Source organism: Trachurus trachurus (assembly GCF_905171665.1).
Source record: "Trachurus trachurus genome assembly, chromosome: 1".
Taxonomy (NCBI): domain Eukaryota; kingdom Metazoa; phylum Chordata; class Actinopteri; order Carangiformes; family Carangidae; genus Trachurus; species Trachurus trachurus.
In genome coordinates this window covers 17,066,834-17,093,874 of record NC_139891.1, presented here as the reverse complement: position 1 = coordinate 17,093,874, position 27,041 = coordinate 17,066,834, and the positions used below count along the sequence as shown (strand labels likewise).

The following is a 27,041-nucleotide window of genomic DNA, read 5'->3' as shown; positions in this document are numbered from 1 at the left end:
TGTCTTGTTAACCTGTGTGGTGGGCGACAATAGCTCAGTAGGACCCCTGCACTCCCAGGCCTGTCTCAAGTGCTGCCTGTCAGTATTTAAAGTGCTCTCTTTCTAGTCAGGCAGCCCGCTCCAGTGCCTCACTATGGCCTCAACCGAGGCCTCCCAAGACCCCCGCGGTAAAAAGAAACAATGTCACAACGCCAGCCTCTCCGGTCCGCGACTACCAGCTCCTTTTTGCAACTGGCTCAATGAATATAACCAATGTGGTTAAAGTTGCACCATTTTCCTTGAAAGTGGTCTGTGCTGCGTTCAAGTGGTATTCCTGTGAGTTTTTTTTTTTGCACAAGCCGTCATTTCTGTGCTGTTTTTGGCGACGCACCCCTTGCAGATCACCTGTCAGTCAAACAGTCAATTAGCCAGTGGGGGCGTCTTTGCATTGCATTCCCCGTTGGTGCATTTATAGTCTCTGTAGGTCAGTAGAGCTGCACACTGAGGATTTTTTTTTTAGTTTGTGGGTTTTTCAGGGCCAACCCAGTTAGGCTGGTGAAAAACAGTTCTGTAAGTCATATTCCACAAAATCTAGCCTGTGCAGTCTGTCCAGTTTTATCAAGTTGTTGAACCGGACAACCCTGGAGGCCACACGCTTTTGTCTGTTGCTTCCCATAGTGGTTCCTCTGTTTATTCCAAGCAAACCACTGTTTCTGCAGCTGGAAACATAAACGCATCGCTTCCTGAGCAACAGCAGAGTTTTTCATGGGAAACATTTATGTTACTTTCATGCAAAACTCGTGAGGTTAGTGTGTCGACATGGGAAATTGAATATGCAGTATGACTGGTGTTCAAGTGGTTAAACAGTTGCTAAGTAACTGACAACACAACTGGACGTCGCTTAGATCTCTTGTCAAAAATTTTAAGTGATTTTGTGGTCGTCTCCACTGTTCAACATCATGCTCAGGAAAAAGAAAAGAACAGATGACAAAGTCAGTGGGTGCCGTCATTTGTAAAAAAAAAAAACCACACATTTTGAATGCCACCACAGCAGGTGGTGTGTTGAGTATTGTGAACTCCGTAAACACAGTGCCACTTAAAGGCACCTTTTAACACCAACTGTCTGGTGCTGAATTATCAATCCAGGTAAATTACCAATTATTCTATTTTTTATTGCATTTAATCACTTATTCTGGAGGGACCGAAGCTGTAAATGGGTCAATGCCAAAAAGCCAAATTTCCCCCTGCTGCTAAAATGGTTTGAAACTGAAATAAAAATAACGCAGCAGTAGTAGATGGTTTTATGCAAGAATTAGGCTGATAAAAGTAAAAACTTGTAGGGAATCCTCTCTTTCTGTGGAGCCCAAGGCTGAAAATAACCTCAAAACCCTGGACCAGACAGGAAGGAATGACATTTTTCTGTCCTTGTGTGTGTGCGTGTGTGTGTGTGTGTGTGTGTGTGTGTGTGTGTGTGTGTGTGTGTGTGTGTGTGTGTGTGTGTGTGTGTGTGTGTGTGTGTGTGTGTGTGTGTGTGTGTGTGTGTGTGTGTGTGTGTGTGTGTGTGTGTGTGCGCATGTGTGTGTGTGCGTGTGTGTGTCTGTCAGAGCGAGAAAGCAAGGGAGAGTATATATGTCCTGTCTTGGCTACCTCAGGACAATAAATTATGGTGGGAAATGTGTGTCTGGCTCATGAAATAGACTGAGACTATTTGGAAGAAACCACAGTAGCTCGTCTTCTTAAACCACCTCTCTGGTATTCACAGAGAGAAAGACAGGAGGGAGGAAGCAGAGGAAGAGAATATACCGAAAAGAGGAAGTGGGGAGGGAAAAGGGAAAGAGAGAATGTAAATGAAGGAGAAAGTTGAGGCAGGAAAGAAGCCAGATGAGAAGGAAGGAAAGAAAAAGAGCGAATAAGAATTGTGTGGTGAGGAGGAAGGAAAGAGTGACAGTAGGAAAAAAGGAGAGCATGTAAGTGGAAGGAAATGAGGAGGAAAGAAAGGAGAGGGTGTGTAAGAAGGAAGAAATGAAAAGGCAAACAAATAAATGAGGGAGGGGTGAATGTAGGAGGAGGAAGAAGAGGGAGTGAAGTTTGAAGGTGTAAAGAAAATGGAAGATTGTGGACCGGAAAGGGATGAGCAGGAAGGAAGGATAGAAAGAGAAGGGAAAGTGACAAGAAAGGAAAGGAGGAGCCATTAAAAAAAACAGTAAAAAAAAAAAGAGGAAAGGTGAGGAATAAAAGAAGCCGAGGAGGAAGAGGGGAGAAAAGTGTGTGTGTGTGTGTGTGTGTGTGTGTGTGTGTGTTCAGGCAGGCACGGGTGAGAGGTCTATGTCTGTCTTCACCAGGATTAAGCTTCAGCCTTATTACAGCCTCATTACATCAGTCCACTTCTTCCATTACAGAAGCACACACACACACACACACACACACACACACACACACACACACACACACACACACACACACACACACACACACACACACACACACACACATACATGCATTTGAAAACATTCGCCTTGTCCATCAGTGTCTCAGAAATCAAGGCCACAGTTTGGTATCCTGGTAATGTTAATCAGTTTATGTGTATGCAAGTGTGTCGGTATGTGTGTGTGTTTCAGTGGTTGGATATGTGTGTCACAGCTGTTCAATGCATTACCAACTAATATGACACTCCTGGTACACACACACACACACACACACACACACACACACACTGCTAATCTAATTTAGCTAACAGCGGTATCCTTCAAAAAGCAGTTTGATGTGTCGGTGTTGTTGCTCACCCAGCGGCCCCTAAATCCCCCCACCTCCCCCTCTAAAGTCACTCATCAAGCTCTGACATATTCTCTATATTTGGGACACTAACCTCATCGTGGACGTTGTAGCTCTTTGGTTTGTATTTCAAAGCGAACAGCTCGTGTTTTGCTGTGGTTAGTAAATGGAACGGCATCAATTAGGTCTGAACTCGCCTGCAGACTGCGAGCTGAAGTGTCTGAACTTGTCCAGTGGAAATGCGATGTGCTGGTCTAAATTAAACAAGGATGTATGTGATCAAACACGGCGGAGACCGGCTCGTCTGCTGTTACAGGCCATAGCCATTTGTACATGAGAAAAAGCTAGGCTCTCATAGTCTCTCTTTTGACTGTGATAAAAGGAAAAGTTCCCAACAGGCCAAACATTCAATGTGCATGACTTTCTGTGTAGATTCACATGTTTTGCTGAAGTTGAAGAGGGGTTTGTGAATGTGAACAGTGCAGCTGAAGAATAAACACCACCACTACATTAAAATTACTCATTACAAGTAAAAGTCCTACATTTGAAATTTTGCAAAATCAAATGTATCGATTATTAGTCAAATGTGTCCTCAGTAAAGTCATCATTCAGCAGAATGGCTACTGTTGGTGTTCGATTATTACAGATTATGTTATTGGGTTATTATTACTGATGCACCAACTTATAACCATAGTCAAATGTAGCTGGTTGAGGTGGAGGAATCTGAACTATTTTACATTAGGTTGAGAAGTTCAGTCTATAGGTAATCAATGATATTTCATGGTATAAAATCAGTTTTCCGTATATAGAATCTGTATAAAGTCGACAGGAACTGCAGCTATCAGGTAAATGTAGTGGAGTAGAAAGTACAATGTTTTACTGTGAAATGTTATTGAATGGAAATTTAATGTACCAGAAAGTTTTGCTTTAAACACATTACAAACAAGTCAGAGTAGATAATAAACGATGATGTGCAACAAAGGTCAAAAGGTTAAAGTGGGAAACTTTAATTAAACTTGTGTATGACAATTTTTAAGTGTTTAAGGCGTTTAATGATAAACATTAGTTATATAGAACATGCAGACATGCATTTTTGTCATTGCTCACTGAGAATTAATCCCTTCCCTATACACATACATACACAATTATGTGTGCGTGTTCACATGTGTACTTGCATGTGTGTGTGCCTGTGTGTGTCGTCTGGCTGCCGTCCAGGAGACTTAATGGTCAACACTGTTTGCTTTCATGGCCTGTCTTTCCAACCCGCTGCTCATAGGAATGCAGAACATACGTGCGCACACACACACACAGTAATTTTACTCACTTCAACACATATGGTGTTTAGGTAAAATGCAGCGCAAACATACAACAACACCCAATAACCAATCAGGAAAGTGTACAAGTAGTCCATATTACGCATGACTTCTCATGTTCACCGTTGGCCATGTGGAAATGGAGCTCAGCTTTTGTTGAAGGTGTTTGCTCTCTTTTTTCTTTTTCATTCCATCTCTTTCACCTCCGACCACCACTCGCTCTTTGTCTTCCTCCCATCATTGTCAGATATTGTATTTATTTTGACACAGCCCAATAAACATAAATTGTTCTTGGGCATGGTGTCTTTGCCAGTAACTGCCACATTTTAGAGCCAGCGCTGCAGTGTGTGTGTGTGTGTGTGTGTGTGTGTGTGTGTGTGTGTGTGTGTGTGTGTGTGTGTGTGTGTGTGTGTGTGTGTGTGTGTGTGTGTGTGTGTGTGTGTGTGTGTGTGTGTGTGTGTGTGTGTGTGTGTGTGTGTGTGTGTGTGTGTGTGTGTGTGTGTGTGCGTGCGTGTGTGCGCGCGCGGAGCGGACAGTGGACAGATGGTGCAGGACAGCTGGTCCAGAGTGACAAGTGTGTGTGACCCGAGCCTCTACGGTGGTGAAAGAAAGAAAGACAACATTGACGGAGAGAAACTATTTGAAGAGGAATATTTCAGCCAGCCTGTGATTGCCAGGAGCTGGCAAACAGAGGGTCGGGGGGGAGGAGGGGTGGGGCGGGAGGGCAGGGGCTAAGGCTGGGGTGGGTGGGGGGTCTGGAGACATCTTGAATAGATTTGGAGCAAGACAAAGAGGAGGAGGTGGAGTAGTGATAAAAGAAAAGCAGAAACTATGCCTTTCTGCCAATTTGTTCTTTAAAAAAAAAAAAATCTGAATAGTACTTGGATTTCTTTCTGATGGCCACAAATGTTGTTCTTCCATCTTTTTGTCCTCCCCTCTGGCCCCCTCCCCTTCTTCCTCTTCTCCTCCTGCTCTCTCTCTTTCTTTCTCTCTCTCTCTCTCTCTCTCTCTCTCTCTCTCTCTCTCTCTCTCTCTCTCTCCCTCTCACTGGTCTCAAAGCATTGTGCAGGTGTTGGGTCAGATACGGTTTTCTGTCCCAGCCTCATTGCCCTTCCTGAGCCAGGCGGCTGACTGATGAGTCCCTCATTTCCCTAAACAGCCCCGAGTACACGATTGACAACATGTTCATTCTCACAAGTTCAAGTGAGAGGAAGGAAACAATTTCTGTCTCTTACACACACACACATCACACACATACTGACGCACAGTCTAGTAGTGCCCGAGGGGAGAAATCTGACCCGCCTCCGCTTTTATTGAACCAGTAATGACCACCTCTCTGTTTGTCATCCTGACTATAAATACACGTCCACCCACCTGTTTTAATGTGCAATTTAAATGAGAAAATTAAGCGAGAAGATGGAAGGAAACACCAGAGAGATGGCCAAATGTTGTGCACTCGACAAAGGTGGAACAAGAGACATTTTGTCCGTCTAATGCTGATTGGAAACACAATTCAAACAACCAACATTACACAGCATTTGTCTGTCATCCAGCTGGAATTAGGGCTGCCATCCCATCTTGTTCGGTGTGCTGGTGCACGACAGACCACCAAAACGAAACAACATGTCGAACGTGTTGTGGAACGTTTACAAAGTGTGTGAGGCCGAGTGTGACATCTACAATGTCAAACATGATTAAAAAAGATAAAAAGTAATGGAACAACTAAGTAAAATGCCATGACCGATAGAAGTGTGGCCACAACAGATGTTGTGAGGGTCTTACCTTACTATGGGCACCCATCCCATACTGACCCACTGGCACTAATGCACCCGTCTTAATATGAAACAAAGTGAGCATGTGAAACTCCTATGTGCACGCTGCTCTGTTATTTTGACTGGTTAATTTTGTGAGAGCTCTGGTTTGTAACATCGCCCATTGCTGGAAGAAATGGATCTTTTGCAGCATAACGATGTTGGCTGGCTGAGTAAAGGCCGTGTGTTAGAAAGAGTGTGTGACCTGCGTGAAGAGCTTGCATCATTTCTATCCAGCCTGCAGAGCCAAAAAACGTGAGAGTTCCAGCAGTCCAGGTGATGGACTTTGCATATACAGTCCATGGCAAAGTGTTTTTGTGTGTGCCAGTGAGTCCCTGGCCTGCACTGGGAGAAGGAAACGCCTCGTCCCATAAATATCCAATCCCCGTGCATGGAAGTTCAGGTAGCCGGCTGTACTGGTACTGTACTGAGAGACAACATTGTGAGGGAACAATGCGGAGGGAGAGAAAACTAAAAAATGACTGTCTCCAAGCATTGTTTGACATGTATGGGCTACTTAAAACACCACGAACATGGCTGCAGATCCGCGGCGCCATCACCGATCAACGATAGCCCTGTCTGAAGGCAGGACAGCCGAGCAGGGCAGCAAAGAGCAACAGTCCCCCACTGATGTCCTCCACCAGACACACTCCACGGGTTCAGAGAGACAGAAAAAAACAAGGGCAGTGGGGGTGTTCATTGCTGAAGATTTACAGCCCTATTCGGTGGTTAGAGATGTGGTCTCTCATCACCTTATGTCCCTTTCAGACATATTTCTGCCACGAGGTAATTCCTGACCTCTGTGAAACAGCACGCAAAGATATTGAAAACGAACTGTATTTAAAATATATATATACTGTATATATAGCCGTGTTTATTCATGTTATATACAGTAATACAAAACACCAAAGATGTGTTTAAATTAAAATGTTGTGCTGAAAGGTAAAATAAAAACAAAAAACCCTGCATTTTATCTTTCCTTAACCTCTTAGAGCTCCTGTAAAATTCACCCAAAAAAAGCGCAAAGGAATCCCCCAAAAACACTTCTGACACACTGACCTCCTGTGGTGTGTGAACCGAGCCAAACTGAAAAGGGCAAGTGCTACGTGGTTGTTTTAAGATGAAATATCTGGGACACATGTCTGATGATGATGACATGTATAGACAACGCAGTGTGTTATATACACAAGTGAATGTGTAAACTTTTTCTTGTTTTCTTTTTGTTTTCAGATAATGTAAAATCTCTTCAGAGCAAGCATCCATGAACTCCAGGTTGCTTACAATGATTGTCTGCACATTTTGCTTAGAAAACCAAGGTGGTGCACTGCAAGTGATTTGTTTTGTAATGTACGTGTTAATTTGTTCATTTTATCTGTCGACTGAACGGTTTGCATAACGCCGTCATTATGCTGTTGTCTAATCCTGGTCTCAGTACTGTGATACCAGTCAGACTGTTTTCTTTAAATGTTATGTTTGTTTCTTTTAAATGGACCTGGAGTCTAATGATAAAGTCTATAGGTGAGAAGAAGCAGGTGCCATAACTTCAAATATTCACTGGCGCTTTAAGCAATTACTGTTAGTAAATGTATTATTTAGTCAATTGATGGACTAATTTGTGACTGTTTTAATAATTGATCGGGTGCTTATAATGCTTAGTTTTTATCTGTTTCATGTGGCTTTTACCGGTTTTCTTGGCTCTGTGTGATAGTAAAGTGAAAATATGTTGGACAGTTGGTTGCAGAAAACCTTTTTCAGGAGAGTTAGCAGTAGTTAGGGTGCAGGGCTGTTAAAAGTCTGACAGTTCGAACCTCAAATATCTTTTTTTTCTCCCCATGATTTCCTTCCTGCCGTGCGCCCCTTGGGGAGACGAGTCTCCGTTTGAAAATCTCAGGTTTAGTGTATTGGCATGCTAACATTTTCTAGTTAGCACTAAAAGACAAAGCACAGCTGAACCTGATAATCTGTGCGCGAGTGTGTGTGTGTGTGTGAGTGAGGAGGCCTCGCCAGCATGTCACTCCAAGCTGCTGGGTAAACACGGGGAAGGAAAGACAAAACCGCGCACAGTGCTGAATTAAGAGGTGTGTGTGTAAGAGAGAGAGAGAGAGAGAGAGGCAGAGTGTGTGGATGTGATTGTTTCTGCCTGTCTTGTCATGGTTTGTAAACTGTGAATAATGGCACCAGGGTGAGTAAGTCATCGCCAATACAGTCCTCTGCTGGTACAAACACACACACACACACACACACACATTTATGCCTCTTTCCACTGATACGCTACATAACCCCTCATTCCTGATGTACAAACACACTCTTTCCCCGACCACAAATCGTCTCTTTCTAAGCTCATCTGTCAATCACTGAAAATCTCCTGAGAGGGGGAAAAAATGACCTTGATATTTCAAAGTTGTTAAACCGCTTATGAGATGTTGAGTTGTTTTGACACCGTCTCAGGTTGTTTGTTTAGTACATCGAGCTCCACAAAACTGCAGCTGGGCTTTTATTTGGTAATGAACATAGTTTAGCAGCTTGGGTCAGACAAATACAGTGCAGATAAAGGATGAGTCCTTCAATTGTCTCTCTTCTTTGAAGGAAGAGAAACTGCTGTTAGGGCATGTACTGGTTTAGGGCGTGTATGTGAGATGCCCGTATGTGTAGGTGTTTTTGAAAATTATTATAATGTTTGTATACTTCTTACTAAATGTAACTTCAAAATTAATTTGAGTTAAAGAGTTTTGAAATCTCAAAATCTCTCTTTCTGTCACTCTCTCTATTCCCCCCCAAATTTAAATGCTTTACTTTTAATCCTGTGATTCTGCTCCCTTAACTGAGCTGGACTGCTAGATGACAGATGAATAGAGGAAAAAAAAGAATGATTGATGGATGAAAAGAGTGATGCAATGATTGAGCGATCAGGAGAATAGCGCAGCGATTGATGGATGAAGCAAATTGTGGGGGAGAAAAATAGATGGAAAAACTAAGTCTGAAAATGACAAAGGATCGTTGGGCGCCAGATTGATACATTATCCGCTAGTGAGAGGGGTTTTTTTTCTTTCTTTTTTCTTTTCGTAAGACGCTGGGGTTTCTAAATGGAAAGGAGACAGACAAGAAGGGAGGCGGCTGCTTCAGCTTATTGGGTCATGGAGTTTGTGGCAGATCAGGTCAAAGACGTGGGTGAAAAACTTTCTGACCTGGCAAAGGATAAGCAGACTGGGGCACACACGACGCAGACAAATGCACAAACCCACACAAATAGGCTCAGACAAGCATCCATATGCTGTCACTTTCTATTTATCGATTCTATTTATTATTGTATGGCAATGTAAGAGGCAAACAGGAAAAGGATATGATGTCACTGACCAAGAGTTTGTCAGTGGTCTGGCAACACGTCCAGCGGTGGTCATTTTAGCTGTGGTGTGTGTGTCTGTGTCTACATCTTGTGTGTGTTTTGGACACTCTTCCAGGGAAAGACTGCAATAAATTTGGTCATAGTGCTGAGCTGGTTTTAAAATTTACACACACAGACACACACACACACACACACACACATACATACATACACACACACAGGCTATCTCTCAGAGGCAGTGTGTAGGTGTTAGAGCTGGGGTTATTGACTCGTAGAGACGGAGACAGCAGCGAGCACCGAGTGAACACACTGCTATCGGAATACGATTAATACTGTCTGGCTGATGGATTAGACTCATTACACAGGGAGCAGGGCAAAGGAGGGTGGTGAAGGGTGGAGAGAAAGAGAGAGAGAGAGAGGGAAGGAAAGATGCAAAATGGGCGAATTTAAGGAGTAAGGGAGAGAGATGTCAGAAGTATGGAGTGGAAGGAATCGACAAAGAGGAGGGAGAGAGATGATCTAAAATGTGACATTCAAAATCTTTGATCACGTTCAGTTGGTCCGTGTTTGAAATATCAAGCCAGAATAAGGACAGTTTGATCTTTAGAAATCGGTGCAGCCACATAAAAATCCAGAAGAAGTCAAACTCCAAAGTGGCCAGCAGAGGGCGCTCACTATGCGATCACTCACACTCAATGGGAGATTTACGTACACTGAAGTACAATTTTTTTCTTCTTTTTAACCAACACAATTCAGCGGAGGAAAGTACTTTTCCATAACGTTTATAAAGGGTACGTTGATACACACATGGTTAATTTGAGATGTTTCATTCAGTCATTTCACAAGCTTTATCGATGATAGATTCTCTAAACAAAGCAGAAGAAGATTGGTACAGAATAGATTTATGACTAAGACAAAGACATGAGCGAGGATAAGTGTAACTTATTGTTAGCCCAATAGTATTACGTCATGTAATCATAATACTTCTCAACTTAGCGAATATCAGCTTGTCAAAATTCTCTAGTGAATATGTCAGCTGGTACATACCAACGGTTCATTTGAGATCATTTGAAAACTAGTTTTAGTTTTTTCTGGCCATACATTTTTTTAAATAAAAAAAATGTTTCTATTTTTGTGTAAATATCAATAGTGTCACTATGAGCCTCAAAAATCCAATGGTAGTTGGACCATGATCTCAGACGATTCGGCTTTAAGCACAAGGTGTCACTTTATGCCATTTTCCAGTTTTCCAGTACTTTACAATCATGGCCAATGACCACCACACAGATATGTATAATGACTGTACACACAGCTAATGGTATTAATGTATTCATTTGCGTGTTGGTTTTTTTCTTCGTATAATGAAGGACAAGGCTCCAGTATCAACGCAACCAGCTGATATGGCCCGTTTCTGTCGGAGGCTGAGAGGGTCTGCATGTATCTGAGCGCTGATAAGAATGTGGACTACCCATATCAGTGAACTCATGTACGTGTCACGGGGAGCTACAAGAGACATCGGGATTTTATCTCCTAACAATGGGCTCAGGCAGCTGCGGGTGTGTATGTGTGGATGAAATGTTTCCAACAGCTGTGGCATTTTACTTGATTCCCTTTGCTGAAGTATATCCCAAAATGATTGCAGAAAGAGAGAGAGAGAGAGAGACACACACATGGAGAAAGAGGGTTTTCTGTCCTGTAGGTCGGAGCAGCACAGGTGCACAGCGCAGTGGTGACGGGTCGTTCTGTTGAGGCAGCTTTCAATCTAAATATCATCATCAGATGTTTAGAGGGAAACTGTGTCCCCATTACTAAGTGCCTCTCAACTCTCCTCATATGCAATTACTGTATTACTGCATGCCATCGTCTATTTCTCCAACGCGAGTGTGTGTGTGTGTGTGTGTGTGTGTGTGTGTGTGTGTGTGTGTGTGTGTGTGTGTGTGTGTGTGTGTGTGTGTGTGTGTGTGTGTGTGTGTGTGTGTGTGTGTGTGTGTGTGTGTGTGTGTGTTCAACAGATGTATTCCTCACTTGTCTATAATTACACGTGTAAACATTTCTGATGATGTCATGGTCTCAGACCGCTGACTAATCTGTTCCTGGGCTGGAAAGCAACGTAATCAGTCTGGTTTTACACATGTACACACACACACGCCAGCATACATACTTTATTTTTTCAGCTTTGTTATTTCACCAGTTCATTTTCAACTATAGATATGATAAGACATGTCTGTTGAATATGTTGTTTCCTCAGCAACAGGACGCTTGTGTTACAAGTTTCACAAGCGGCTTACAGCTGGCTTTGTTAAGAGCCGACTACAAACCATCGGTGGCTGAATGGAAAGAGCCGAAGCTATTTATGTAGGAAATCAGTAGGCAGAATGTAGCATGTCGACTGAGTAATTATTTTTGGCTTTCCTGTGTGTTTTCTGGGTTTAAAGGAGGAAACATTGCAAAATAAAAACTCCTTAGCAAAGCAGCAAGAAAAATAACAAAGCCTGAGTTAAAAGAGCAGAGATTTTGTAAACTGAGCCTTCTGTAACGTTACATACACACAGACACACACAGACACATTCACCTTTTCTGGCAGACTGCCATCCCCGTCGCGAGACAGGCACACTCACGCGCACACACAGGGGACATTCACTCTGTCAAGTCAAAGTGTCCCCTCGGTGTCCACCCTTGTCCAGTAACCATAGCAACCCTCTTACCTGGCATTTAAAGTATGTGTGTGAGGCGTGATGGGGAATAAGGGAAACAGACAATGAGATGGGAAGAGACGGAGAGTGAGGAGGACGGCAGATTTGTCATTCACAAGCAAAGTCAATATTAGTTTAGAAGAGACTGAAGGAGGAGGCTGAAAGAGCGTGTGTGTGTGTGTGTGTGTGTGTGTGTGTGTGTGTGTGTGTGTGTGTGTGTGTGTGTGTGTGTGTGTGTGTGTGTGTGAGATTCTGCATAATAATGCTGTCTCTTGGAAGAGGAAGCAGTGAGAAAAAATTTTGATCATGGGGTGCATGCTCAGTTTTAAAATCCTGCCACCTCTGATTTCCAGGACACACAATTAAAAACTAGAGATGTGATGATTCACCATCACACACACACACACACACACACACGCATTCCTCCGCATTCCCAGGTGCCAATCCAGACCCAGTGTGTTCTGTAATCCTCTGTATTGTCTTCAATAAGCCTCCTCTCCTCCCTTTCCTTTCTCCCCCTCATCTCCTCTCTCTTCTTGGGGGTCTTTCTTCTCCTAATTGCCCACAGAAGTGTGATCTTTGGAGGTCCACCACACGGCTCTCAACTCCCGTCTTATCTTGGTCTTTCTCCGTGGCCACTGGCCGCCCTCTCCAAAACACACCTGTACCCTAACCAATTTTATCTTCTAAGTTCACTTTTTCTCCTCCTTCCTTTCTTACTTTTTTCTCCCTGTTTGACTCTGTCCAGCTCCTTCTTCGCCCATTCACACGTTCTTATACTTAATAGGATTAAGGTCTCCGAAAGGGATTTGAACAAGATGATTAGTTTACTACTCTGCCAACACCGACCCGTACCCTGCCACACACAAACACACAACTTGTACACAGATCCACAGGAGCCCACAGTTAGCTGAACCTGGGACCTGTACAAAGGGGAGGGGGGGTCGGAAACTGTATAACAGTAGGTGTGTGTGTGTGTGTGTGTGTGTGTGTGTGTGTGTGTGTGTGTGTGTGTGTGTGTGTGTGTGTGTGTGTGTGTGTGTGTGTGTGTGTGTGTGTGTGTGTGTGTGTGTGTGTGTGTGTGTGTGTGTGTGTGTGTGTGTGTGTGTCCAGTGTGAGAGAGAAAGAGCAGGGAGGAGGGGGGTGCATGTGTGAGAATTGAGTACTGCCTCTTTCATGCCCAGGTCTTCTTAGACACGCAGGGCGTCAAAAGCCCCTCTCACACTGAAAAGACCCTTTAGAAAAGCAGCACTAAGCTCTTAACACTGGAGACCTGACTCTGTCACACGCACAAACACACACACACGCACACACACACATATCCTGGGCCACCAGAGGTGAGAAAAACAGACAAATAAGGAAGATTGTGGCCACAGTGAAACCCTTTAACAATATTCAAAAAACTCTAATCCCAGTAAGTCTCAGATATTTACACCTCCAATCTGTCCGCTCCTGCTCTCTGCGTTCACTCGCATTGTGCATGAACGCAGCCAAACTCACAATCTAATTGTACACGTTACACATTTTCCTGCTTGAATAACCAAAAAACAGGGATTCAATCTCAGCCTGTAAGGCCGACGCTGCCCATCGCTCATGTGTCAAAACACTGTGAAGACTGAGGAGTCGCCTACAGCGACAGCTATAATCACACTGAAAACAACAAAATTTCTGTTGCTGCCTCTTACCCTTACACATTTAATGCGTGAGGGGAGGAGGCAACAGAAATGTGGTTTCTTGACACTACGGCGACTGTAGAGGATACGTCATTGTTTTCAAAAAGCTCAATTTACCCCTTCAGTCCGCTCAGCATGAGTGTGAAGAAAAGGTTAGACTGGATGTAGGAACGGAGCTGAGAGAAGGGTCAGATTTATATATTTATATATGCTGTGAGAGACAGAGACAGACAGACAGACCAGTAAATGTACTTCGTTACACATATATCATAAGCAGTGTTTAGCATTGTGAGTGTGTTTAAGTCTGGTTGCCTACTTTGCTTCATAGCCAGTGTGTGTGTGTGTGTGTGTGTGTGTATTTCCACTTTAAAAAGTTCTTAACTTAGCAGCATGATATAGTTCCTGTGAGCCTTTAATACCTCCGGCCCCTTCAAACACACACAGACAGGGCTCAGCAGGAGCCTCTTTTAATGAAGGTAACCTCCCACTTGTTTAGGCACCGGGGCAGAGGTGATGGGTTAAATCTTGGGGAAGTCCAAAGACAAGACCAATTTAGGAGAGGAGGAAGAGGCACAGAGCGGAGGATGAAAAGGGGGAGATCGAAGGAGAGAGAGCCACAGAGGGAGAGGGGAAGAGGGGCAGAGAGAGGTGGGAGGAAGCCTAGCAAATGATTTAGCTAAAGATGAAATTGAATCAGGTGCCTTGGCGCCAAACTGAAGAAGAAAATCCACTCTTAAGTCTATAAGAAGTCAATTTCCTAGTTGGGCTGAAACTTCTCTCTCTCTTTCTCCTTCTCTTTCTCTCTCTCTCTCTCTCTCTCTCTCTCTCTCTGTTTCTCTCTCCCTCTCTCTCTCTCTGTTTCTCTCTGTCTCTGCGGTGGTCTGAGTGATGATGAATAGGGTTTAGAGTGGCCTCCTGCACTTCCTCAACAGCCCCACACTAACCCAAACTGCCAATCACATGTACGTGCAAGTATGATGTCTATGTACATGTGTGCGCGCTCTGTCTCTCCTACAGTATGTTGTAGATCACAGCGACAGAGGGGCATGAAAAATCAATCTCCAATCATCGCAGGGCTTCAGAATAGAAGATAAATGTTTCACACACACACACACTGTTCCTAAGGACAGCTCCACCTCTCTCTGATGGTAGTTGCAGCAGTGCAGTGTGTGCCTTATGTTCCCAAGTGAAAATGGTGAGTGTGTGTACTGTAAACACACTCTACCCAAGGTCAGTTGACCATACACTGTCTGTTACAGTGAGAGTTTTTGTGCAGCTTAAAATGTAGATATACAAACTGTCAAACTGTCAACTCCTCACATATGACACATTAACAAGTTTTTACTGATCCCTACATCTGATAGGCAGATGTAATGGATGCAGCCTGTTTAAATGGAGGTTACCTTTATACGTGTGTGTGTGTGTGTGTGTGTGTGTGTGTGTGTGTGTGTGTGTGTGTGTGTGTGTGTGTGTGTGTGTGTGTGTGTGTGTGTGTGTGTGTGTGTGTGTGTGTAGGGTTAAGGAGCACTCTCAGAGTATTTGTTTGGTTTTAGAGTTCCAGCGGTTAAAGGAGCACAGCTGTTTTCCAAACCCCCCTGGTCCTGTAAAAACAGTATCAGGATACACTCTGCTTGATTCAGACCAGCCGCCGTGTGTGTGTGTGCGTGCGTGCATGTGGAAAAGCACACGTGTGTTTGCGTTGTGTGTGTAAAACAGCGACAGTGAAACCTCTTTCTCATCTGCCTCTGTTTGTAAAGTCTTAGAACTGATCTGAGCATCAGACAGCAGCGAAGCCTGGTGTGACCTGTGACTGGATGCAGGCATGTACAGGTGCATGTGTGTGTTTGTGCACTACTGAAATTGTAATTATTAGAAATGTATGTTTTGCATAAACCAGATCGAGGGGGAGCATCAGTGAGTTTTGCATATAACCAGTGAACACAGTTTACTGGATCTTCAACCAACAATTATTTTCCCACTCATGATTCCTCAGAGCCAGATGTGATGTTTTCAGCCTGGCTGTTTTCTCCAGAATCCAAAAAAAAGCAACAAATCCTCCCGTCCTTTGAGGGGCTGGATCCAGAAAGAGATTTAAGTCCTTAGCACATTTGTTGTTGATCAACTTTTGATAAATCGTTCCAGAGAAACGTGCATGTTTACTTTTGATTGTCATTTTTTTTTGTTGGACGTAGAGATTACGGAAGATAATCCTCCAGAGCAATGAGTCCTCGTCCTCGCAGTGTAATTGCTTCGTGTTGTCGGCAACAAATGATATGACTTCAGAGAAGACGAACAAATTCAGACGGAGGTTTCCGAAGCAGCAGGTGGACAATACCTGCAGCTCCGATTCCAAACACGATCAGAGACGCGGGAATGCCAGGAATGTGGCTGGGCATTAGCTGTTAGCCGATTAGCATAGTGGGGGTCATGACACCATTGTTGGGGTCAAGAGCTGGAAGGTTAAGGGTGAAAGGTCAAATAGTCTTGTCTGGATTTTTGGTCTGTGTTGGCGGCGGACAGCACACACACACACACACACACACACACACACACACACACACATGCATACAAACACGAACTAACCATCAAGCACATTAAGATTCCGTCAAGTTGACTCAGCGTCTTCTCAGTTTAGATATTTCTCTTGTGTTGAGTTGATGAGATGATATAGATGTTTTTTTTTCTTCAGTGTCTGTATTCAAGTTCGTCCTCCAGACAGCTTCATGTTTGTACTTCATTTCATGTATGTAACCATTTGTGTGTTTTGTACATCCTTTGTCACCTGTGTGTGTGTATGTGCTCCACTAAATCAAGTTGCTATACCAACCACTGATAGCGGACGTTTCACTTTGCTGCAGATTTATTGTGTGTGAGACACCTGTTCTTGTATAGTATTTATGTGATTGTGTGTGTGTGTGTGTGTGTGTGTGTGTGTGTGTGAACGTTGAAGCACACACGTCTGGTGCGTGTGTCAGTGACAGCAGTAAATTTAGCGTGTTTATTTTTGTTTCTTTTTTCTCCCCTCTCTCTCTTTTACTTTATTCCAAGCACTAGCTTAGTTAAAGTGGCTGAAAATTAAATCTCTGTAAACCCCAGTGCTCATGCTCGCATACACACACTCGCACACATCCATCACTCACTCCTTAAAAGCAGAGGAAAGGGAGTGGGGGTGGTGGGGGGCGAGGCGGAGATGAGTGGGAGTGATGAGAGGAGGAACAGAGAGCTCCAAGGGAAGAGGAGGTCACTAGTGCCCCCTACAGGTTGTTCAAGCAGCTAAAGCCTCTCCTACCTGACTTGAATGGATGTTCAAAGCAGACAATTGAATTACATCTGGCTCCAGATTCGTGGACACTTGTCAGAGGTAGCGTTTTTTTGTGTCACTGAGATGAATAGAGACAGCTGATTATATTTGGCAAAGGAGTGCTCTGTGTGCAAAGAACTCCATTTTGCAGATGATCTGTCTCGCGGTGAAGTTCCCCCGTTGCATTTTGAAGATTACATCAAGTACTTTAGCCGCTACGGCTTTACTCTCTCTGCCACCTTATTTCTCTTTCCCCCCTTTTCACTCTACATCTCTCATCCCTCTCTCTCTCTCTTTTTCTGTGTCCAGTGATCTCAGCGAGAACCAGATTCAGGGGGTTCCAAGGAAAGCCTTCAGAGGAGCTGTGGAGATCAAGAACCTGTAAGTGGCACTTTGGCAATACTTTCTGTGCATGTGTGTGTGCGTGCGTTTGTGTTTATGTGCATGCACATCTGTCACTTGATTTTCACCGTGTTTGCAAATGTGCACAACCCCCGTGTGCCTGGGCATCAATATTTCATTGTGTTGAATGTCATGTGCCTCCTGCTTGTTGTATTGACTGGCACTGCTGCTCGTTAGCAGCTGTGTGCTTGTGTGTGTGTGTGTGTGTGTGTGTGTGTGTGTGTGTGTGTGTGTGTGTGTGTGTGTGTGTGTGTGTGTGTGTGTGTGTGTGTGTGTGTGTGTGTGTGTGTGTGTGTGTGTGTGTGTGTGTGTGTGCACATATGTGTTTTTGTGTATGTGTGGATGTCGAGTCACTCGCATTTCTGTTGTTTTCCTGTTTGTTTTGCCTCAGTCATAGTTATGATGATTGAAGATAATCGTTGGTCATTTTGCAGGTAAAGTAATTACCCTGCAGTAATTCTATAAATATGGATTTTTTAACAATTTTGCCATATCCTGTGTTTTTTTTCCACCAGAGATAATTTTTTTTGAAATGCCTTGCAATTATTGTAAAAGGACAGGGCTGTGTGTGTGTGTGTGTGTGTGTGTGTGTGTGTGTGTGTGTGTGTGTGTGTGTGTGTGTGTGTGTGTGTGTGTGTGTGTGTGTGTGTGTGTGTGCGTGTGTGTGCGTGTGTGTGTGTGTGTGTGTGTGTGTGTGTGTGTGTGTGTGTGTGTGTGTGTGGGCATTAGCATGCGGGTGACAGCACATGATTTACTGTCCTTATGTCTTAATTAAATTGTTTCAGCAAAGCGATTCTGAGAAAGAGAGAGAGAGAGAGAGAGAGAGAGAGAAGGGGGGAAAGAGGTAAAGAGCAGCGCATACAAATTAGACGTCAGATTGAGGAGAGCAGGAAACGGGAATGGATCCAGAGATGAATACGTTTAGAAATACATCTAAAAAGAACAAAGAGCTCAGGAGACAGAACTAAAGCAAAAGGGAAAGTGAACAAGTGTGAAGGAGACTGAGGGAGATTGTTGATGACTTTTGCCGGGGGAGTTGATGCATTCTCGTCTGTACCTGGCTGTCATGGCTTGAATTTCACCTGAAGATAAACTGTAAGACACCTTTACATCTTCCTTCTTTCTTTCTTCCCTTTTCTGTGTGTGTGTGTGTGTGTGCGTGCGTGTGTGTGTGTGTGTGCGCAGCCAGTTGGACTACAACCACATCAGCTGTATTGAGGATGGGGCTTTCCGAGCATTACGTGACCTGGAAGTGCTGTGAGTACCTGTTTATTCAGCCACCCTGCTAACAACAGCGAAGAGCCGGTGAATGATGAACACTAACGGCAGCAGGATATGGAGCAGCTAATATCCTCGTTGACCTTTAAAAGACTGCATTGCCTGTGCAGCATTTGAGAACGGACCCTTGCACATGTATACTGTATATTCAGAAACAGCTTAAAGACCCTGTTCTCCGTCATGAAGTCAGTCTTGTCTCAGTGAGAAGTCTGTTGACGCTCTTAGTTGACGGATTTTCTTTTTCATTAACTGGTCAGACAACTGCAGGCTGCTGTGATTTTAAAGTCTGTCAGTATTTAAGACGGGCAGTTTTTTTTTATTTCAAAACCCAGTGGCAACACAATATGGTATATACAGTATATAGATAAAGATTTAGATAATGTGAATGGTTGACTTCACCGACGCCTATATTAAGTGTTTCACTGTTCGGTAGGTTGACAAGAGGGCTGAGTCGGCTTTAATGGAAGGAGGCAGCTGATAAGGGAGGTAGTTAGCATCTGAAGGAGTCAGAGACAAACACAATTTGTCATCAACAAGCTACTTTTTAAAAGATTAACATGAAAAGACTTGGCAGGGTTAAAAATTACAATGATTACATGAAACTCAGCAGTCGAGTCCAACTTTCAGACCCGACTGTGCTGACTAAGTCACTTCTCTAGCGTGCTCCTCCAGTGTCAGTGTGCAACAACCCTGTGATTAAAAAAAAAAAAAAGACCGGTGGATCTATACGGCCTTGTGTTTTCTCTCCTCAGCACTCTCAACAACAACAACATCAGCCGACTGTCTGTGGCCAGTTTCAACCACATGCCGAAGCTCAGGACCTTGTAAGTGGCACCGCAGAGTATTTCGTACATGCTGCCGCCCTGAGGGGAAGGATTCCTCTCATCCCTGCCTGGTTGTACAATTGATTGATCGACCTGTACTTCTCCCTCCTCCTTCTCTTCCTCCTCTTCCTCCTCCTCCTCCTCCTGCTCCCCTCATCCTCACACATACCTGTTCTCACCACTTGTCGATCCCTTCTTGTCTGTGATCACCGCATACTCCTGTCTCCTCCTCTCCCTCTTCCCCCATCTTTGTCCCCTCCCCTCCCCACCACCTCTTCCTCCTCCTCCTCCTCCTCCTCCTCCTCCTCCTCCTCCTCCTCCTCCTCCTCCTCCTCCTCGTCCTCTCTCTCCCCCAGTCGCCTGCACTCCAACAACCTGCAGTGTGACTGTCACGTGGCCTGGCTGTCGGAGTGGCTGCGACAACGCCCCCGTCTGGGTCTTTACACGCAGTGCATGGCCCCGCCACACTTGAGGGGACACAACGTGGCCGAGGTGCAGAAGAAGGAGTTTGTCTGCACAGGTAGGTTTTTGAAAAGCAAGGCGGTGTGACGCGGTTGTGTGTTGATGTGCGACTTGCAGTGAATCCGCTTGCTGTCTCACAGTGGCAAACCCCATCTCTTGCTTTGTCTCATTTGCTTTTTCTTAATGTCTTTGCTCATGCTTTTCAAGACTGGGACGAAGGCAAGTATCCATCTTCCACTGCCCGGCAACCTCATGACCTGTATTTTTTTTCTGAATATGCACCGATCTATTTTTGTTTGTTTTTTTTCCCCCTAAAATATTTTCAACAAACGAGCACAAATGATGCTGTTGATAGACAAGGACACTTTAACATTTAGGGACAAGCCTCTCTCTCTGTCTCTCTCTCTTTTTCTTTCGCTTGTACCCCCTTTTGCACGGGCTGCCGTTTCATATTTTGAATTTCTCCACTGTCATCTTCAACATCCCTCAGCTGTAGGATTTACACCCAAGCCTAACCTATTATCCACGGGTGATATTGGCCTTCTGTCTCCGTGTAGGTCACCAGTCGTCATCGTCCTCCTCCTGCAGCGTGTTACAGTGCCCAGAGTCCTGCACCTGCAGTAACAACATTGTGGACTGCAGAGGAAAGGGACTGACAGAAATACCCACCAACCTGCCTGAGACCATTACTGAGATGTAAGGCACACTCTCATAACCACACATACACACACGCCTGCTTTATGCTACATGCATACACACCCACTCTAGCGCACAGACTCCTGTATACACACTCAGTGCAGTGATATTTCTCTTGCTCTTTCACTGTGCGTCTCCCCATTTTCCTTCTTTGTCTCTTTCCACCTTTCTGTTTCACTACTTCTCTTTCTCTGTGCAGTGGAATAAAACCACACATCTGTGAAATGAGAAAGCCTGGTCATGCAGTTCTTCCCTTCTTAAGAAAATAATGAAGGGATGAGGGATGAAGGACAAATCAAAAGATTCATTTGAAGGACAAGATAGATTATATCTCTACTTAAAAAAGGGGGCATCAAGAAAAGAGGAAGGATTAGAGCCATTCAAAATGAAACAGTATGAAGCAGAGCAATAGACTTGAGACTTGAACATGAGTCAGTCTTAAGACCTGTGAACAAGGACTTGGGCGGACTGCTCTGATACTTGACTTGACTAGGCATGTCTTTCTGAATGCCTTAATGGGAAATTACAACCATTAAACCATTAACATGAATTAGTGTCAACTATGTGAAACCCATGCATAACAAACATTTGAATTGTGATATTCAAATGCCACGTCTTGGTAACCATTCAGAGATCTTCTTATGAAGACTTTGACTTGTCTATCCCGACTTTGAGACTTGACATGAGACAAGAAAAGGGACTTGACTTGTTCTTGTGTCAGTTAGTTTTAGATTTTACTTAGACTTGAATGTCCTGAGACTGAAGACCTGCTCTGTTAAGACATTAAGACTTGGACTGGCAACTGATGTATGACCAGAGCACAAACATTTCATGTCTTTATTGAGTCTCGCCTTGAAACATTTTGTGACGAGACTTTGAGACTTGACTTGGACCTTTGTCAACCCACTGAAGACTCATCTCTATTATTTAAATTGACACAAACTTGTGTCAACGGACTTCAGACTTTACTTGATAACAGCTTTGACAAGGCTTGAGGCTTTGGAGACTTGACTTGCACTTGTCACGCTTGTCTGACAAGACTTGACACGACTTGAGCGCGTTAAACCAGAATACAACACAGTACAATAAAAAAACACAGTGCTTCTGTGTGACCAGTGAAACATATCAGTACTGTGTAAAAGGAGCGGAGTGGAGTAGAACAGCAGATGAAAAAACAAACTCATTTAAAGGAAATGTTTCACAATAGAGTGGTTGGTTTGCAAATCATGTTCCACCGCCTTTCTTGTCACGGTGACTGAACATGTGAAATGTTTAGAGAACGGTTGTTTGGGTCTGTTTTCTCTTTTGTTTGCCCCTTGCCTCTCTCTTTCTCTCTCCTGGCCTGGCTTGATTTCTTTGGGCCTGACTGACGCGGAGTCTGACTGGCACTTAATGGAACACTGCCCAGATAGTTGTGTGTGTGTGTGTGTGTGTGTGTGTGTGTACATTTTGACTGTACACATGTTAAAGGGGGGGCAAAAGATCAGAGAAATGTGACTGACTTTGGCACCAGCCATCAAAGCACCTTATCTGGAAATGTTCCGCTTAGCCAGAGGCCCCGAGAAAGAGCAGCAGTCAACGATACAGCAGAGATAGCTCCGTGATAGGGGAATGTTAATGTCTCTCCTCAATGGTCTGTGTGTATGTTTGGTTCCAGCCGACTGGAGCAGAACGCCATCAAGGTGATCCCAGCTGGGGCCTTTTCTCCTTATAAGAAGCTGCGCAGGATGTGAGTAGATGAGGAGATACATGCATTGTGCACCCTGTCAACGATCCACAAAAAATACTTCTGTTCCTGTCCTGTTTGTGACTTGTGTTGACCTTTTTGTGTTTCACTTTCTGTGCGTCTCTCTCTCTCTCTCCCTCACCGACTCTGTGTCTGGTTCTGTGCCTCTCTGTTTCCTTTCTCCTTTTTCTCTCTTCTTCACAGAGACTTGAGTAACAACCAGATATCAGAGCTGGCTTCGGACGCCTTCCAAGGTCTGCGCTCCCTCAACTCTCTGTGAGTATTGTGTGATATGTGTGTATTCACGAGCAGTTTACACAAAACATCACAATACAATCCTCTGGATATCTGTGGAGGAAGATCGGACGTCTGTTCATTTTCTGAGATGCAGAGCAAAGTGAGCTAAAAAGAGGGAAAAACGCACAAGCAGTCAGACAGTCCGACAGGTTTTCCACAAGGCAGAGTTCAAGCCTTGTTATCCGAACCACTTTCAAGTGAGCATATCTGCGTAAAGCACAGATGTTAGCATGGCTGGTTACAGGTTATGTTGCATTAGGAATGACTGATCCCCTGCATGTGACCAGATATGACATCAGTGTGAATCTTTTCACATACACGTTATCACATAAAAAGTAAGCACAAGACTAACTATGAGACCCTTTGCAATGGATCAGTTTAAATAATAATGACTTCAACTACAACCAACTTCAGTTTTTCTGGTCTAAACTTTTTTCTCACTTGTCTGTCTGTGAGATCCACTTTTTGTTCAGCTTTTTCTTCATATGTTATTTTGCTGTAACAAAACAATGGCCAAAATCAAACAGCAAAATATATTAAACAAAGAAGACTAGAATCATCTTCTTAATGTGCAGTATAAGTAAAACAAGACATGTTTGATCTACTTTTCCTGGCTGTCTCTCAGGTTTGAATCTCACGTCGGACCATCTGCTTTGCGTGTGAAGCTTTGGGAAGGAAGACAGAGAGACGAGCAGGAGAGGGAGTGAGGGATGTAGAGTTATTTCATGAAGGAGTTATATTAAGGTCTCGTCTCTCCAAAGTCAATAATTCATAAATGCTGAATTGCTGAATGGAGGCTTTTGCCACCTCATTACACATTCACCACAGAGAGAATGGGACACACACATTCATGCTGACACACCACATACAGTATGGCTTTCACATTAAGCTGCACTGTGTGTTCATTGTGTGTCAGTGTTTGGTTAAAAAAAAGGATGTAAATGAGCCATTGATCTTTTGCTGTGTGTGTGTGTGTGTGTGTCGTTACACACTCACTGACAGTGGACCAGTGAGCCAACAGGGGACATTTTGCAGATCCACAGTGGGTCATGCCTTAAATCATGCTATAATTATTATAAAATTTCATTTTCAGTGTTTTTAATTGTATTCCCGACGGACCTACAGCCGTTTGATATTAAAGTTCATACTCAGCATTGCCCTTGGAGGTAGGAGCAGGGGTTTTAAGGATAGAGAACCCTCCCACTTCGCTGACAAGAAGACCCTTTATCATGCCAGTTTTGCTTGTTTACCCTGAACCAAAAAAATCCAGTATTTTGCCCTTTGATTCCTGTCGTACCAGCTGTTTGCTTTTACGCTCTGTGACCACTGCCACTGCTGTCTTAAAGGCAGAAGAGCAACGCCTCACCTATTCTGTGTTGGTACCTTTCATACACATCAGCGAGGTGGAATAAAGATGCTAAATTCCCACATAAAGGGGGCTAATGATTTGCAGACCCTCCATGGTTTGGGGGCCGGCGTGGGCAGCAGCACTGTGGAAGCACAGTGGGGTACCAGATAAAAAACCACAAGCAGCTGAGATTTAACCGAGACATGAAGTTGCACCAAAGTTTTTGAAGATGTTGGAACATTTTTGCAGCTAAAATAAAACAAAAGATTAAAGTAGTCACTGCTATATTAGCCTATTACATTGACAGCTGCTAATACAGTTCAACATTACATGATTACCTTCAAAGTAAGATGTTAAACTGTTAAATCAATACAGGTAAATGATGCATTTTTCTGAAACGCATAAAAAAAAGCCTTTCTACGTCTTTGTGTCCCAGCCTGTAAAAAGAAAAATCATTTATTTTTTTTTGTTCTATTTGTTTTTCCAGCTTAACTCAAAATACTGGTCCACATTGTTCAGCGTAGCCTGTGTGTGTGTGTGTGTGTGTGTGTGTGTGTGTGTGTGTGTGTAGATCAGTACGTGCTAATACATGTGAGAGACAAATGAAGCGTCCTCTCCCCGCATCGTGTGTTTCCCAACCTCAGGTCTCTCTGGGACAGCCACTCAGCACAATGAAATAAAAGCCAATCTAAAACACATGTCTTTAGACTGCCTACATACACAACTTAACTCAGCGTGGAGCGTGAAGATGACTGATAATTCGTGTGATGTGATCTGACGTGTGTGTGTGTGTGTGTGTGCGTGTGTGCGTGTGTGCGTCCAAGGTATTCGCTGGGCAAGGCAGTGGCAGTCTCAGCCTTGACCTGTGTATGTAATCTGATGTATTTATAAAAAGCTTTTCTCTGATAACAGCGTACATTCCCCACACTGTAGCCACAGCCAGATTTTTGTAGGATCCTTTTTTTTCATAGGGACGTTTAGATGAAAAGTGAGTTATAGTTTATGCCCTGAGAGTTGACATGCAGCCAAGAGTTGGCAAATCGTCAGTGTGTTTGTGCTGGTAGCATTTTATTAGTGTTTCACTTGGAAGCCAAAAAAGAAAGATTGGCTCTTATCATCTTTGAGGGATTATCATTTACTTAATGTGTTTCTCTGGATGTTTCTCTGGTCTCTTCAGTTAAGAGCCTGAGTCCTACTCTCTTAGTTTGATTCTGCATTCACATAATGTTGGCAGGATTAGAAGAACTGTAAAATTTCCCATTAGTCTAATTTTGGAGCTTTCAAGCCTCACTCCAAGATGGTTACACCCATCATTAGGCAAGTAGTCACACCAGATAAGGAGCTTAAGTTTGCCTTTTTTTGTATCATGTTACATATTTGTATTCAGGAGTGGAAGCAAAAACAATTATTCAACTGCTGAACTTACAGATACAATTTTGATATACTCGTACTTCACATAGTTATTTTCATTTTATTCCATTGCTTTTGACTCAACGCAATTTTGAGGGAAATATTGAGGTTTAATTCCACCAAATTAATGTTACAGCCACTGTTATGATTCACCAGATTTTACATTAAAATTACATGAAGGTTTATGATGATGCAATATACTTATAATGAAATATGTGAAGTGAACCATCTACCAGTATGAAGTAATTACAATTACCTTCAGCTTGAGCAACTACATTGAAGTATCAGTTATGTATTAATATTTCAATACTAATTTAACGATAGAATATTTAAGTACTTCCAGGGAATATTCTGCAGTGAGTGCCTTTACTTTTGATACTTAAAATTCATTTTATTCATATCAAAACACAGGGTTTTCATTTTTATGATCAAGTATTGTATCTTTCACCTCATCCCTCTACCACTGTGAATATATGAGACCAGGCCAAACACGTGGCGTAGAGCTCTTTTTGATGAGTGGATCATTTTCATTCATTCATTTTTTAGTGTAGTGTGGTTCAGATGTAACTACAGTCCAATTGAGGTTTTTAATACTTTGCTGCAGATTTCAGTTCCTCTGTATTTCACTAAGTGGGAGATAGCTGTCAGACATTCACCATAATAACCTGTGACTCAGAATTACATTAAGTTTTTCCCACAGGCTGCTTGTAATTAGTCTCTATTACAATGCGACATGAACATTTGTCGTTGGTTCACTGTCAAACACACAGAGGAGCCACATTTTTTGACCAGTAATGAGATGTTCATTTTATCTTATTTTCCTCCTAGTAAATATTGTTTTTTCTTAGAATTTATACAATAATCCCCAGGGACTTTTTTTTTTTTTTTTTTTTACTTTTGAGTTTTAATAATATATAGTTTTACAGGATAATAAGTGTGGTCTTATTCCTTACTTACTAATGCAGTGTTTGTTCTCCACAGGGTACTATATGGGAACAAGATCACTGAGATTTCCAAAGGACTGTTTGAGGGACTGTTTTCATTGCAGCTATTGTGAGTAGACACACACACACACACACACACACACACACACACACACACACACACACTGACTCACACACACAGTTACTTGCAGCTAAGAGCTCACATCCGCAGCTCATTGATATTCTGCTGAAAAGTGCTTAGCTAAAACACTGTCATCAGAGTGAAGACATCATGATTAAAAGTCATCATCACTGACCTGTAACATTTGAAACACTCATCCAAGAATAATAACAGGATAAGCCTTCATCCCTCGTCTCTCTCTCTTTCTCTCCATCCCTCTTTCCCTGTGACTTCTTTCTTTCAGGTTACTGAATGCTAATAAGATAGCATGTCTGCGGGTGGATGCGTTTCAGGACCTCCACAACCTCAATCTGCTCTCACTCTATGACAACAAGCTCCAGACTATCGCCAAGGGAACCTTCGCATCACTAAGAGCCATACAAACACTGTATGTACACATACACACACAAACACAAACACATACACAGCTCAAGGCGCACAAATACTAGGCTTGTAGTGGGAAATAAAAAGGTGTGAAACCTTGAGTGGTAGCTAGCAATCATTATAACTAAGGTAGTAACACTTCAGTAGGCTACTCTTAGAAAAACAGCCACAACAAACAACAAACGGGTCCAGAAGTCCAGGATACATAAACATTTTTGATTGACT

General features: G+C 43.3%; 1 protein-coding gene across 1 annotated transcript in view; it reads left to right on the top strand.

The window, feature by feature from the left end:
• The window catches only part of slit2 (slit homolog 2), a 90,580-nt gene that overhangs the window by 38,942 nt on the left and 24,597 nt on the right, over window positions 1-27,041 (top strand). Inside the window, exons 6-14 of the mRNA XM_083984100.1 lie at window positions 17,195-17,266; window positions 18,473-18,544; window positions 19,318-19,389; window positions 19,746-19,909; window positions 20,409-20,547; window positions 22,205-22,276; window positions 22,478-22,549; window positions 26,310-26,381; window positions 26,677-26,820. Coding sequence (XP_083840226.1) covers window positions 17,195-17,266; window positions 18,473-18,544; window positions 19,318-19,389; window positions 19,746-19,909; window positions 20,409-20,547; window positions 22,205-22,276; window positions 22,478-22,549; window positions 26,310-26,381; window positions 26,677-26,820 — 879 coding nt within the window. The remainder of the gene's footprint in view (window positions 1-17,194; window positions 17,267-18,472; window positions 18,545-19,317; window positions 19,390-19,745; window positions 19,910-20,408; window positions 20,548-22,204; window positions 22,277-22,477; window positions 22,550-26,309; window positions 26,382-26,676; window positions 26,821-27,041) is intronic.